General features: G+C 40.2%; 1 protein-coding gene across 2 annotated transcripts; it reads left to right on the top strand.

Moving 5' to 3' along the window:
• Positions 1-4,082: 4,082 nt before the first annotated feature.
• Positions 4,083-10,898, top strand: LOC136545466 (protein phosphatase 2C 70-like). 2 transcript variants are annotated; one of them, XM_066537482.1, is made up of 13 exons: positions 4,083-4,361; positions 5,459-5,648; positions 5,784-5,954; positions 6,058-6,233; positions 6,780-6,938; positions 8,320-8,460; positions 8,530-8,591; positions 8,781-8,916; positions 9,570-9,664; positions 9,872-9,996; positions 10,077-10,206; positions 10,301-10,355; positions 10,447-10,898. In XM_066537482.1, the coding sequence occupies exons 1-13, from the start codon at positions 4,194-4,196 to the stop codon at positions 10,597-10,599; spliced, it is 1,761 nt and encodes a 586-aa protein (XP_066393579.1). In that variant the 5' UTR covers positions 4,083-4,193; the 3' UTR covers positions 10,600-10,898. The 2 variants fall into 2 exon arrangements, with proteins under 2 accessions (XP_066393579.1, XP_066393580.1); XM_066537483.1 differs by having other exon boundaries at positions 4,084-4,361; positions 9,881-9,996; positions 10,447-10,897.
• Positions 10,899-15,182: the final 4,284 nt, after the last annotated feature.

Here is a 15,182-nt window from a genome sequence, read left to right as displayed (position 1 = left end):
CACCCATAGGGGCAAGATGTTAAAATTATTGATGAGAGGAACCTTAGAGTGGATGACCCAAGATGGAGGGGTGAATTGGGTCACTAAAAACATAACCTAGGGTTCTCTTTAAATTTCTACTTTATAAACCAAAATAACTACCTAGAAAGATGTGTACTTAGGTTTATTTGATGTTCTCTACTTACCTAAACCCAAGAAGATTTGTAACAAAGAGCTAATACTATAAAAACCTAAGCTAATAGGAAAGGTAAAGCCACACAATCAAGCACGTGTAGAAACATAAATTTGGTAAGTAAAGAGCTCAAACAAGGAGGTCTAAACTCTCAAGGCAAGTCAAGACAAGGCATACTGTGATGTTAGTTGACAAAATGCAACCCTCGGACCACGTTAGAGCTCAATTGAGGTAAGTTCATGCTGATCCTTTTCTCATCCATGATATTGGGCTTGCCATAAAGGCTCCTACCAACAAAGGCAAGTGTCGTAAGCCACTTAGGGGCCATTTGGTAGGGCTCCTTGGAACAAATTCTTCATGAGAATCACACCTCCCATGCCAAACAGCTAAATCTCACATAGATTCAGGTGGGAAGCAGGTAAGAATCACTTCTCCATTATACTGGAAGGTGGGAGTTAAAAAAACCTGCTCTCCACTATTCCCTGTTCAAAGTCCACAAGAATCACTCTGCTCCCCACCTTGCTCCCCTACCATAACCAAGTAGAATCACTCCACTAGAGAATTAAGGATCTAAGCCAGAAAATCTAGGAGTGGAGCTTTACCAAACAGGCCCTTAGGCTTACCATTGCTGCTTGACTCTCTTAGACATCGTGCGACCATCCACTATGGTTTCTCCACTAAGTGGTGGGTCTAATTTGCCCCTGCACATGAAGTCACCACCACTCCACACAAATCTAGGAGGGTCGTCAACTTTGCCAGAGTAATACCAAGTGTTCCAATATACCAAGATTACAAAGGCACACACCCTGTTTCATGTACTCTAGCTCTCAAGCTAAAGACTAATCACTTGTAATAAATCCCTAAGAAATATTACAAGCCTTATATATGATCACCAAGCACTCATATATGGTGGATGGAGTATTCTAACCCTTGAACTAGTTTCCTTTAGTCTCAAGGTACTCCACCACCCCAAATGACTAGACGTATGAGGTATATATATCTCCATTGAAATATATCCATTGGCAAAGGCTGACAAAAATTGCACTCACCAGATGGTTTGGTGTTCACAAATATTCCCTAGAACCTTTTGCCTCTATTAGTTGTCAAACGAACAACCAATCATCAGACACCCTTGTTGACCCATCACCAGACTATCTAGTAAGTTAATCTACATAGTGCGTGCCTTGTCTCTGCGCATTACCTGATGAACGCCCAATAGTCTGATGAGTTTATTTTTGTGCGCCAAATCGTGAGGTGTTCATAATATTTTGTTTGTTGATTTATTTGCGGTTTATTCTCTAGACTTTGAACCACTTCTTTCCTTCCACCCCTAGGATCTAAGTAAACTTTGGCACACATGTTAGTCCTATTGCTCATTTGTGTCATTTCAATCACCAAAACTACTAAGGACATGATAAGGGGGCCATCCTCACTACAATTGACTCTGAGACAAACTCATATAGTTGAAGAATACAGAAAAACACTTTGACTATATCGCTTGACAAAGAGACCATGCTCACTACAACCTTACTTTAAAGGATGAGATTGAAATAAAAGTTATGAACATGTTGGCCACAAGCATTATCTCTAGAAGTATCAGTCCTTTTGCCTTTCCAACTATCCTTGTTCAAAAAAGGATGGTATATGTTGTGACATGTCACCATATGTTGTGACAAGTTTAGTGATAGATGTTGCTGTCACTAGTTAGTGACAGAAGAATTGTTGTCACTATATCTATGACAGTGTCCTCTGGTGGTCATAGAAGCTGGTTAGTGACATACCTTCTATGATGACAGTTACATTGTCACTACAGTGTCATAGAATGCATTCTGCGACATGAAACAGGCTTTCATCGTCATAATCTTATTGTCACAGAAACCAAGATTTCTTGTAGTGTGTTTATGTGCGGACTATAGGAAGTTAAATGAACTTACTATAAAGAACAAGTTCCCTATGCCCCTTATAGATGAGACCTTGTTTGAGCTTAGCTGGGGCCAAGTGCTTTGCTAAGCTACACATGAAGTCTGGGTTCCACCAAATAAGAAAGGACCCTGTAGATGAACCCAAAACAACATTTAAAAATCATAATGGTCATGTTCGGTACACAGTCACTCCCTTTGGACTTACCAATGCACCTACTACCTTTCAGTGCCTTATGAATTCTATCTTTGATGAATTCCTTAGAAAATTTGTGATGGCATTCATGTGTCACGCTTCGGCATGAATGCGGAAAGAGACTCGTGGCAGCAGTGCATGATCTAGAAATAAAAGCCGAGGTGGGTGGTTGAGCTGAATCGAATTAATCGACGGCTCCAGTAGGAGTAGAATCTAAGCATTGTTTTCTCATCTGGCCGCTTGCTCTGCTTTGCTTCTTGCTAGTTGATCTGTCGGCCTTAGCCTTATCTGTGTCGCCCCTCTGCTTGTCTCAGCTCACGTTCATCCGCATCGTCCCCCAAAGATTCGATGGTTCATTTCAGGCCGTGCCTTTGCAAGCAGAGTTGAACTACTAGCTCACAGTTTTGCGTGCGCTAGTACTAGATTGGGTCAGATCAAATCCAAAGCGACGGATGAAGCTAATCATTGTACTGGCATGCAGTCGCAGGACACCCACGCCGTGATCCGGCCGGCCAATCGGCGGCGACCCTCAGATCAGGGTGGTTATGAGTGAGGTCATTTCGCTGACTTGTGCTGGCCACGCAAAGGCTTCCAATGCCAGCTCGCCGCCTGTACACCTGCCCTGCAGGCTGTACTACTAGCATGCAACCAGAAAGTGCTGCGTCTTCAGCCTGTTAGGTGTGATCGTAAACGGTCAAAAATTTTCGGCCAGAACAGTATTATTCTCTCATACCAAATCAGCCAACAGTAATAATCCATAATCATATACAATCGTATCAGCACCAGCCGAACAGACTGCGTATCACCGTCCTATTCCTATCGATTTTCCGCCAAGTTAGCTTTTCACTCTGATTTATTGTGTGTTTTTTGGTTGATGTATGTTAGCTGGCTTACAAACGACGTCTCTTGTATCTCCTCTCCCTTCTCCACTCAGAATACAACCTACTAACAGCCCCCTTATTATCATTGCTCTATGAGCTCTTGTCTTAGATGATGAGTTGACCAACTTTTTTTTTCTTTTAAAAGGATCTGACCCATTTTAGAAAGGTGTTAATATTTTTCCCCTTTATACCTCCACCAGGCATGGTCAAGGAAGTGAGGTGAGTCCATTTTAAGTTATGCAATATTTAGTGGCAAATCTGAGCACGGAAATAAAAAAATACAGTCTCTTGAAGAAGATTGTACAACTAAAATAATAATGGCTCTATGTCTATATATCAAGCCTCTTGTTCATGGTTTATGCATTATTAAACTTGGTCTCTGATGCCTTAATTCATCAAATTATCCATCTCACTAAAAAAAATTATGTCTCGCCTCTTTTATTAGTTGTTAAAGAATTTTTAAAAAGATCTTGACCGAGAATACTACATAAAAAATAGATAAATAAATAAATGGGTCAATTAAATGCTACATGGAGGATTCTAACACAATGTATATGAGACATATATTTTTATCAAAGATGATGCAGTCCTCTAAAGGCAATGTATATGCAACAAAATGGATTTAAAGAGTATGCGAGCAAAGAAAAACCACATTTCTCAATATTATGGAACCATATTCCTTAACTTGAAAAAACTTAGACTAAAACTAACAAGCAATTATATGCTACTTGCTCTGAAATATAAAATGATACCAAAATTAAACCGGTTCCGAAAATAAGAACAATCAATAAAAAAAAACTAGAAACTGAGAAGTAAAACTCGCAAGAAAAGTGTGGGCGCTCAAGATTCATGTGTGCAGCAACCGAAAAAAACCCCCAAAATGTGCTTTGGCTCCCAAAAATAGGCTCCCCAAGAAACCCACGGACAACAGATTAGCAAACAACACACGCGCACGCGTACAGCGAAGAAATGGCGATGGCGATGCAGCCATCTTAGCCCCCCCTCCCCTCTCCCTCTCCCCCTCCATGGCCGCCCCTCCTCTGGTGTTCGTCGCTGCTGCCATAGCCGCGCTCGCCATCCTCGTCCTCGTCGTCTTCGCCTTCCGGCGATGGTGGCGGCAGCGTGGGCAGCGCCAGCGGCAGCGCCGCCCGCTCCAGACCGCGGCGGCGGCCCCGACCCCGGTCGCTGTCCAGGTCAAGATCCAAGCTTTCTTGTCCCCTTCTTGTTGCCTCGAATCGCCAAGATGCGAAGCCTCGATGTTTTTTACGCGAATCGCTGGTCCCAGTATTTTCTTGGAAGAATATATATATACACAGGGATCGCCGGTCGATTGGGGGATTGGGGGTCCTTGCTGCCACGCCATTACCGGAGAATTCTTGGGCCTGTCCTGTGGCGCATTTTCTCTACTTTGTGTGATTTCTTCAAACGTTGGTGATTCTGATTCATACGGTGTTGAGGTCCATCTCTAGTTGTTCTTGGCCGTTGGCTTGTTTCTTGTAGTCTTGTAGATAAATAGTATTGCATTGATGTTTTGAGGCTGTTTGATTTGCGCCACTGGAGTTGTTGAGTCATGCTTAAGGTTGATTAGGCTGTCGTTGCTGCTTACGTTGGTATCAATTGCTATGAATTGGCCAGCAGTGGGAGAAAAGTATTGTTGTTACATTTTGTTGTTCAGTGATCATGATGTCAAATGATTGCTTATTATTTCCTTAGTTAATGGACCATGATGAATAATGAGTATCTAGCTCCCAAGCGGACAAAAAACATCTACTCCCTGATAAGAAATCTGAGCTGATTTTTTTCTCTCTCAGAGCTGTTACATGCACGGGAACATGCTGGATGCTGTGACCTAGGCAATGACACTTAATTTTATAAGGAATCTGAAAGAAATATTAAATTTGGGCTTTCTTCATTCCAATGTTTTTGTGCAGGAGCTTTGGTTATTGTCAGTAACTCATTTCCTCACACAAGCAGATCAGTCATAAAAGTAAAAAGAAAAAGAAAAAAAAATTGTGTTGAAAGTCATGACATAAGGGTTGTAAAAACTAATTCAATGATCCATGTTCTTAGACATAGACTTGGCACTTTCCTTAATAATTTCTGTGGAGTGGTAGCCACATCAATTGACCTTTGCCTTTCATGGAATGCTTATGATAACTAGTTATAACGAAATGTAATTGTGCACTGAGGCATTTCCACTACACGATCTACATCAAGCTCTTCTTTTCTTTAATTGCAATGTGGATATACTTGTATTGGTGTCTCAATGCTTTACACTCTCTACTTGCAGGATGAGGATATAGATAGGCCTCTTCTTTCTGAAAATAGGGGCGATCACTCTAGACAGAGTAATAGTTTTCTCGGAAGTTCTGTAGGAGAACCTTCGAAGATTCAAACAAATAGGAGTAACACTTCGCCTAGAAGTCATGCAATTACTGATACAGGGAGGATTTATCCTGCTGAATGTTATGCTACACAAGGTATGCATAATCATATCCAACCATTTAGTAGCCTTGTTGGAGTATCAGCTATGTTCTCGTCTTTGTTGGATTGCTCCAATTATGGATTTACAAAAACAATTTTCCAGTTACTGATAATCTCTACTGATTTTGTAGGAGAAACTCATGTAATCAATGTTGAAAATGATACTTCTGAAGAGTTTCGATTAGGAAGCACACTAAAATGTACACCACCAAAATGGCCAACACCTGATCAGAAGCACAGAAGAAGGATTTCTGGAGAGGATAATCATAATGGAAGTGTTTCTCTGAAGGATAATACATATCGTAAGCTATCCTTCAAACTTGACCTGGACATTCTAATAGTCCATTGCTTGCAAAGATTGGCATTTATATGCCCATTTCATCCAATCTTTTGTTAGAAGTGCAGATAGCATCCTGAATTTAGAGGTCATAGCTGGTCCATCTCATGGAATAAGCTGTTGTCGGCAGTCAAGTAGACCTTCTATGCTCCCAATAACTCTTGGAAGGGTTCCCCCTAGTGATTTAGTGTTCAAGGACTCTGAAGTATCAGGGAAACATGCTCAGATAAACTGGAATGCAAAGGTAAGTTGTTCAAGAACTATTTATGTTTCTATTGTACTTTCAATTTAATGTGATTTGAAATGTTTGCATTTCTGTACTTTTAGCTTTGAAAACTGAATAAGTGATGCTATCGATCAACCTTAGAAGTACCATTATGTATGTTTGTGATCATCAAAATTTAGGTGTATGTTTCGTCCAAAATTGTTACTCAAAAACTCAATATTGTGAGTGTGGATGCTACGGGTACATGTTTCAAACCTAATAATTTAAAATTCCATGGCAGAAACTGTTCTTGCAAGGTTAGTCATGCTTACTTTTGTCAGCACCATCATATCATTAGCTGCTTATTTGTGAGCAGAAACATACTGGATAAAGCTTGATAATTGGCTCACTAGAAAACTGTGTAGGGTAGAGCCTCTAAATGTTATCTGGTTGTCTACTGTATTGACCAAATCTGTAGTTTGTTACAGTCTTTGAGATGCTTTCGCTCATCTAGTTACTTATGTGCTGCAGTACAATTTAAAATTCTTCCTTACCTCCAAAACAGTGATAATTGGTATATTGCAGACATTAAAATGGGAACTTGTGGACATGGGCAGCTTGAATGGAACTTTCTTGAACTCCCAGTCGGTTCACCATCCAAATGCTCAGTCTAGGCGTTGGGGTGAACCTGCTGAACTTGCACATGGTGATATTATAACTCTAGGGACTTCATCTAAACTATCTGTAAGTTCATAATATACTTCCAGCATCTCTAGTTCTTCCAAATTTGGTAAAATATTTTATGGATCTTTTAGTAGTTCAACTATACAGTCTACTGAACTTGCATTGTATGTCTCATAGAAGTCTGAATCCTTTGGAATTGATCAGAGTTGATATGTTTCTAGAATTGGTTGCATATGCTCATACCAAATCCTAAGTCTTGATCCTTATGCTTGATATCTTCACAAGTCTTAATCTGAAACACTTCATCTTTTGTAGGTTTACATGGCCATTATAATCTCATACATTTAGTTCAAACTGAATATAAAAAATTACTAAATTACAGACTCTGTGTCCTACTGCTTATTATAAACTACTGAACTCCATTCACCAGATGCGATTGTATGGAACATACAAGAAGAAGAGCAAAACCTTTTAGTTTCAAGCAACTTGGGATAGGCTAGAGATCAAATCCAACATGATTCACCAAAAAGAAGGGAAAATAAAGAGAAAATAAAATAAAAACAGCATCAAAATAGTGATATCATGAGGGATCTAAAACCTATTCCCTAAAGCACACGTATAGCTGATGAATGTATGGAATATAGTTATTGAGATTTTCTTTTCATGCTTCTGGGTGTGCTCTTCCACTTTCATTCCATATGATGTGCCGTAAATCTCTTGTGGCTAGTTTTGGTATATAAGCTTAATCTATGCATATGAGTTCATTTTTGCTAAGAATGGTTTTGTCCTCAAAATCATGACTCTGGTGTTCCCTTCTGTTGCAAGCCCATATGTGGCTCTGTAGACCACTTATTGTCATATATTACCCATTGAATTTCCACACATCTGAGTATCTGACCATAAGTAGGGGAAAAGTTCGTCTAGTGTGTTGTTATTGGAGAAATCATAATGAATGGTTTATTTCTAGTGTCAAGTGTCAACAATATTGTTTACAAATTGAATAGTTGTTAAAGCTAGTGTTCTGAAAAACTCTGCAGGAGGCATGGTGCCACTTAAGCTGTCACGTGATACTAGGATGGGTGTGGGTGGATTGTGTAGCCTAGCACCTGTGTGGGTCTAGGCGACTGTTTTAGAACATTGAATGAATGCTAGCTGCTGGCTTACTGGACTTGCTAAGTGATGCTTGATCATCATTGTTTGTATGGATGCTTGCTTCATTCAGCTAACTTTGTTGAGGGCTGGTTGAAACACTGCAACCACCACAATGTCCAATGATTTCTGTTCATCTGGTCCGAATTCATGATTTGAAGTATACACATGTTTTTTGGTCTTAAAGTTTCTGGTGCTTAACATTCAGCTTACTTTGAGCATCATAGCAATTTTTTAATAGTTAGTTCTTTTTTTTTTAAAAAAAAAGTCAATTGTGTTTCTACCTCTGAAGGTTCAAATTTCACTGCAAAATCAACGAGTTCCTGCTGGTGTTGGTATGGCATCTGATCCAATGGTGGCACGTAGAAGTGGAAGGAAACTTCCAATGGAAGACATAAGCTTTTGCCAGTGTCCTCTGCAGGGTGTTGAACATGTCAGTAATCAGATAGTTCTTCCAAATTCTTTATTCTTTTTTTTTTTCTTATGCCTGATTTTGTTGCAGTTTGGGCTCTTTGGAATTTTTGATGGACATGGTGGGGATGGAGCTGCCAAAGCTGTCAGCAAGTTAGTCATTTGTGCTTCTTTGATGCATGACTATGCATTGCATGGCATCAGTTTATCACTTCATCCTAGTATCTGGGGATTTTCTTGTATTAATTAACTCCAAATGAACCAGCACATATATTTTATTTTTAATATTTGGATATTTTAATCTCACCATGCAAAACTGATGTTTTCCCTTTCAATTTGTAGGATTCTTCCAGAAAATCTGGGATACATTTTGTCTCATCCTGAAACAAAAGAACGAGTGCAATCATGTTCTGATGCTTCTGATGTTCTTAGATATGCTTTTACTTTGACAGAAGCCGCAATCGATCATCAGTACGAGGTTCACCCTTTATCTAGTTGTCATGTGCCAGATGCTATTGTTGAAGTTTTAGTTCAGACTTATCTTCCTATTACCCAAGTGAATTTTATATTTTGTGAAAGGTTTGTTTATATGTTCACAACTTGCAAGGCTGTGATATTTAGTATTTTAGAGCTGCCCCTCTCGACTTAATATACGTTATGTATTTCCATGTTTGATATATCAGTCCTATCAAGAAATCTTACTGTTGTAGTGATGTCAACAATTATTTTTCTGTTGGGGTCACAAGTCATGACACAGTTTGTCTGATTGCTGATCCCATCTCTTGAGTACACATTATTAAGTTGTTTTGGTCCTAATTGAAATGGTTTCTCTGGTTTCCAATCTTTTTACTGAAATGAATTCATCTCTAGTATACAGATTTCTAGGTAGTTTTGCTCCCAGATTTGAGATCTTATTATGTAAGCATATATTGTAAGAATCCTCCCTTGGTCTGAATGCCTACCCAGAAATAGCAATGGTTGTTTGCTTCTGAAAATTTGTAGTCTAATCGGAGTCCTCTTATATGCGTTAGTCATTTGTGTTGCTTTGCCAAGTAGTAGTTGCATACTCTTCCCTTGAATTACCTTGATACAAACTGTTAAGGCTTACGGTTTTTATTTGTCCCTTCTCAGGGATGTACAGGCACAGCACTTCTTATTTGGTTTGATCAGAATAAAGATTGTTTTGCCCAGTGTGCTAATCTTGGTGATTCTGCTTGTGTAATGAGGTAAGAGGTTTGCCTTTCCCCCCCCCCCCCCCCCCCCCCCCCCTTGAAGCCATGCAGAGATTTTTTATTAAATATAAGCAAGCCAGCTGATATGTTAGTTTTTCCTGCTAACATCCTGTATGGTGTAGAATTGCAAACATTGTTGCTAACATCCATAAAAAGAAAACATTGTTAGTAACATGTTTCCGAGTCCGATAACAACCTAAGATTTTTCAGTGTCAATGGAAAGACAATTGATATGACTGAAGATCATCGAGTAGCTAGTGCAACTGAAAGAGCTAGGATAGCAAGAACTGGGCAGCCCCTGAAAGATGGGGAAGTTCGTCTTAATGGTATGATATTTTGCTCCGTTTCCATTGAATTCTTTTCCCATTTACGGTGGAGGCATAATCAATGTTTGTTGTTTCAACAGGACTAAATCTTGCTAGGATGTTTGGAGACAAGTTTCTTAAGGAGCAAGACTCACGCTTCAGCTCAGAACCATATGTGAGCCAAGCTGTTCGTATCACCAAAGCATGCACAGCTTTCGCCGTTATTGCTAGGTAACTTCTGTTCTCCTAATGCTATCAAGGTAATGCTAGCGATATAATACAACCATCTGCTGACTAGTCTTTTTTTTTTTTTGTATGTACGCAGTGATGGACTCTGGGATGTCATCAGCACGAAAAAGGCGGTACAGCTTGTTGTTGAGGTAAAAGATCTGACAACTGTTTTTTCCTGTCATTGTTCTGCAGCTGCAGTGGAATTTATCGTTGCTTGCCTTCACATTTCACAATGTGCAGGGAAAGGAGAGGAACTCTGGTGACAGCACCTCAGCGGCTAAAGTAGCCAACCGTGTATTGAACGAAGCTAGGAATTTGCGAACCAAGGACAACACATCCATGATATTTGTAGATTTTGACATTCTGAGAACAGACCCTTGTATCGCCAAATGACATGTCCGATTCGAGACCACCACCTTCTTTCCATGAATCATCTTCCTGGCTGCTTATAGCTCCAAGTTTTGCTCCACCCGTTCTGTTTTTTTAGTGAGACGTGATGTGTTCGCATGAACCGCCCTGAAATCATCTGTAAATTGGCAGAGGAGCAGAGCGCATCCCGTGTTGTAATCTGGTGCATGCTTTTAGAGTCTATCTACTATAAATATACATATGCTTTCTACTCGGAGGCAACCATAATAACAAGGAATAAACCCAGCTTGTATGCCAACCAGTCTAGCTAGCAGATAATAATGCTTTGTTGACCTGCATGATATGATATGATATGACATCACTTTTACCTTGCTGTAGAATGTGCATCCAAATTGAAGTCGAGCTGCAAGATGGAGGCAAGCAAAAACTGCCTGACGACAGAAATGGAATGCATCCAGTCCAGTTGCTTGGTTTCAGTTTGTGCACAGGTTGGTTGGGGCTCAGAAGGCACCAATTGCCTGCCTGACAGAAATGGAATGCTGTGGAAATTAGGGGGTGTTTGGTTCTCTAGGCGCTCCTAAAATTTATGTCACATCGAATGTTTAGAGGCTAATAAAGAGTATTAAATATAAATTAATTATAAAACTAATTATATAGATGGAGGCTAATTTCCGAGACGAATTTTTTAAGCCTAACTAATCTATCATTAGCACATGTTTACTGTAGCACCACGTTGTCAAATCATGGACTAATTAGGCTTAAAAGATTCGTCTCGCAAATTAGTCGCAAGTTATGCAATTAGTTTCGTAATTAGTCTATATTTAATACTCCATGCATGTGTCCAAACATTCGATGTGACAGAAATTTTAGGAGGTGGGGAAGGAACCAAACAGCCCCTTAAACTGCTTCCAAGGGGAGGGGTAGTAGAATCTAGTGGTGCACCCCTGTATCCCAGGATGGAAGGATGAGGGGGTGGAAGCTAGTCCTGGTCCTTTTACTCCTTTGTGCAGCCCCAGAATTAGGGCCTTGCTCGTTCCCAGTTCCAGATATTGCTGTGGTGCACATCAATCTCCTTTCCTCTCAAGGGAAAGGCACTGCAAGTAGTTGGAGCTACCGTGGTAGTACGTAGTCATGGTAGGAGATGGCTTTCCCAGCAAGATCGTTAAGAAAAGTAGAAAACGATGCCAGACCTTGCAAAAGGTGTCTCAAGACGAGCTATGTTTGCTTGACTTATAAGCCGTATTTTTTTTAAGTTAACGAACAATATTTTTCTTTCATAATAAATCAGCTAACAGTACTTTCAGTCATGACTTATCAGCCAAGCGAACAGGGCAATGTTGATATATCACCACAACAGAACCATGCGTTGGTTACTGGCCCCGTTCGCTTCGCTGAAAAAACAAGCTGAAACATTATTCCAGCTGATTTGTTGGGAGAGAAAAATACTGTTCTGGCTAAAAAAATAAGCTAAAAAGTACGGATTATAAGAGAAACAAACAAGGCCATAAAAGTGATAAACATCCGTACTGTTGCAAAGAAACATCAAACATCCCTGCCCAGTGCTATTCCAGAAGCCATATATGCTTTGGAGGTCAGTCAGATTTCCACGTATGACGTATGCTTCTGAGGTCTGCCAATGAATGTCCACTTTGGGCGATAGAAGAAGATCCTCTGTTTTGCCTCTAGAGCATGTCCACCGGTTTCAAAAGTCGTCACTCCCCCAATATCTATATATTAGGGTAGCTTAATAATATTGCTTTTGTGAATATTAGAAGAGTTGGTTCAGCGGTACCCCAATGTATCTCTGATAATCAGCCTGTTCGCTTGTTGGTTTCAGCTAGCCCAAACCAGCCAGCCAACAGTATTTTTCCCTCACAATAAATCAGTACCAGCCAGTCCAAACCAGCCTAGAAACCAACCAGCGAACAGGCCAAATACCTATGCAAAAGATGGGTACACAGATGTATAATAAAAAAATACTAAAAAGTAATAGTTGGGATGTGCCTCATGTTAGGGCGTCCCCAACATTGTCCAGCTTGCTAGCTAAGAGAGCATCTGACCAATCACGAAGAAAGAGAAACAAAAAAATCCACAACGCTAGCGAGGTAGCAAGAGCTAAGCTCACACGTTTCTCAAAAAATTTCAAGTCTTGGACAAAGTTATCACTGTGACCCCGTTCGGCTTGTTGAAACTTGGCTGAAACTAGCTGAAAACACTGTTCTAACTAAACTGTTGTAAGAGAAAAATACTATTCCAATTGAAAAAACAAGCTGAATAAGACAGTTTCTGGGTAAGCCAAACGAGACCTACGCGACTTCTTAGTTTTTTAATCGTTTTACACTCCACCTCAGCTAGCGTTTTGGAAAGCCCGTTGAGGATGCCTTTATCGGGAGAGATACAACTCTCCCTTTATTTGAGGGGGTGATAAAACAAATATTGATGACCACAAAAAAGAAAAGATATTAAGAGACTGCTAAAATAAGAAAAAGTACCATAATCCCTGGTTATAAGGATATGAAGAGGTATTGAGGCTGTTCGATATGCTTTACCTCGTTCCCTTCTCGTTTGTCCACTTGACCCCTGCGAGCAACTCCACTAGATTGAGAAAAGAGATCCTTTTCCCTATATTCTTACATAAAGGAGATTGAGGTGCAAAAACACAGTACCAGTAGATCTCCTTTTTCCAAAAATTTTCTCAATCCCTCAAAATCTATCCTCTTTTCCTCAAATAGAGGGACAGTAATTTTTCTCAACCCCCTCCCTTACCTTCTCTGTCACTGGCATATGGGCCCCACGTTGCACTGCATCGCGTCGAGTGTCGCGCTGCTCCCCGTCGCACCGAGCTCCACGCCGGTGAGGTCCGCGCCAGCGTGCTTTGAGCTGTCCCTGCAATCCCGCGCTTGGCAGGCGAGCCCTACGCCGGTTAGGCTACCATAGCCCATAGCTTTGCGCTGGGCAGGCTGCCGCCGCTGCATGCCCTCTACTCCTCTAGTATTGTGAGAAGAGAAGGCAAGGAGCGAAGGGCAGAAGAGAATTTTTTTTTTCTCACTAACAGATGAATTTTAAGGTTGTTGGACTTTTGGCTTTGGCTTTTAACTTTAAGGTTGTTGGACTTTTGGCTTTGGCTTTTAACTTTGGCTTTTGGTCTAAAAATCAAAAGCCTAACTAAAGGAGTTGTTTTTGAAGGCTGCTTTTTCAGAAGCAGCTGCTTTTTCGTAGTACATTTTTGAAAGCGGGTTTGACTCTGCTTTTGACTTTTGACTTTCTGCTTTTCAAAATTAGTGGAATAAAAAGCTCTTCTATAGTTGTTTCAATAGAGATAAAGATAGAAGGTATATTTTATACTTGTTTAACCAAACAGCTTTCAGCTTTTTTACAGCTCACAGCCCACAACAGCTTTCCCACAGCTCACATCCCATCACAGCTTTTTTCCACAACCACAGCTCAACCAAACACACCCTAAGTATTAACAGCCTATTCGGCTGGGGCTGAAATGATCGTATACGATCGTGAATTATTACTGTTGGCTGGTTTGGTGTGAGAGAAAAATATTGTTCTGATTAGAAATTTACGATCGTTTAAAACCAAGTGAACAGGCTATAGGCTGATGAAGGTTCGGACCAGTTTGGTATAGCCCCTCCTGCTCCAGATTTTATGTGGAAGCTAATTTTCTATGAGAAGTGATTTTCTAGCTGAAATTGATTCTATATGATTCTCTAGGATAAGCACATGTATACAGTGATTCTGGGCATGGAGCGAATCAGGATAAGCTACATTTTAAGATGCTAACCTCTTAAGCCCCGTTCGCTTGTCTTAAAAATGGCTTGTTCGGCTTCTTTTTTTAGTTGGAACAGTGTTTTTCTCTCATAATAATTCAGCCAGAACAGTGTTTTTCAGCCAGTTTCAACTAAGTTTCAGACCAGCGAACGGGACCTTAGTTCATTTCGAAGAGTCCCTTCACAGAATTAACAAATAATCACCTCTAAGTAAAAAGCTTTTTGACAGAACTTCTCCTAGTTTTAGCCTCGAAGCTGCTTGGGAAGGTCTGCCAAACTGACCTTGTTGGAGCACATGTCTCCTGTATTTCTGAAGTAGATTTTTTTTTAAAAAGAAAAAGAGATCTAGCAAAGTTGCTCGGCCGGCAGCCGCCCTCCCTTGTTTTTGCCGCAATCGTCGCAGCCGTCTCTTGAATTCCCAGAAAAGACTAGGGGTTAGAACGGTCATTTGGAGGGGCGGGCATTGAATGCCGACTACGGACTTTTGGGGATGCGAGGAGGGAAAGTCTAAGGGCATGTTTGGTACGAGCTCCTAAAATTCCTGTCTCATTGAATGTTTGATACATGTATGGAGTATTAAATATAGATTAATTACGAAACTAATTGCATAACTTGTGACTAATTTGCGAGACGAATCTTTTAAACCTAATTAGTCTACAATTTGACAACATGGTACTACAGTAACATGTGCTAATGATAGATTAATTAGGTTTAAAAAATTCGTCTCGCAAATTAGCCTCCATTTATATAATTAGTTTTATAATTAATCTATATTTAATACTCCTTATTAATATCTAAACATTCGATGTGATATAAATTTTAGAAGCGACT

The sequence above is a fragment of the Miscanthus floridulus genome, chromosome 3, assembly GCF_019320115.1.
Source record: "Miscanthus floridulus cultivar M001 chromosome 3, ASM1932011v1, whole genome shotgun sequence".
NCBI lineage: Eukaryota > Viridiplantae > Streptophyta > Magnoliopsida > Poales > Poaceae > Miscanthus > Miscanthus floridulus.
Note: the sequence above shows the minus strand (reverse complement) of the source record. Positions and strands in the feature narration are given on the sequence as shown.

What these genes read in the sequence shown, in the direction of transcription:
- LOC136545466 (XM_066537482.1), top strand. Translation starts at nt 4,194, where the DNA reads ATGGCCGCCCCTCCTCTGGTGTTCGTCGCTGCTGCCATAGCCGCGCTC. An exon ending in CGACCCCGGTCGCTGTCCAG is followed by an intron (nt 4,362 to 5,458) that starts GTCAAGATCCAA and finishes CTCTACTTGCAG; the next exon opens with GATGAGGATATAGATAGGCC. An exon ending in CGGTACAGCTTGTTGTTGAG is followed by an intron (nt 10,356 to 10,446) that starts GTAAAAGATCTG and finishes CACAATGTGCAG; the next exon opens with GGAAAGGAGAGGAACTCTGG.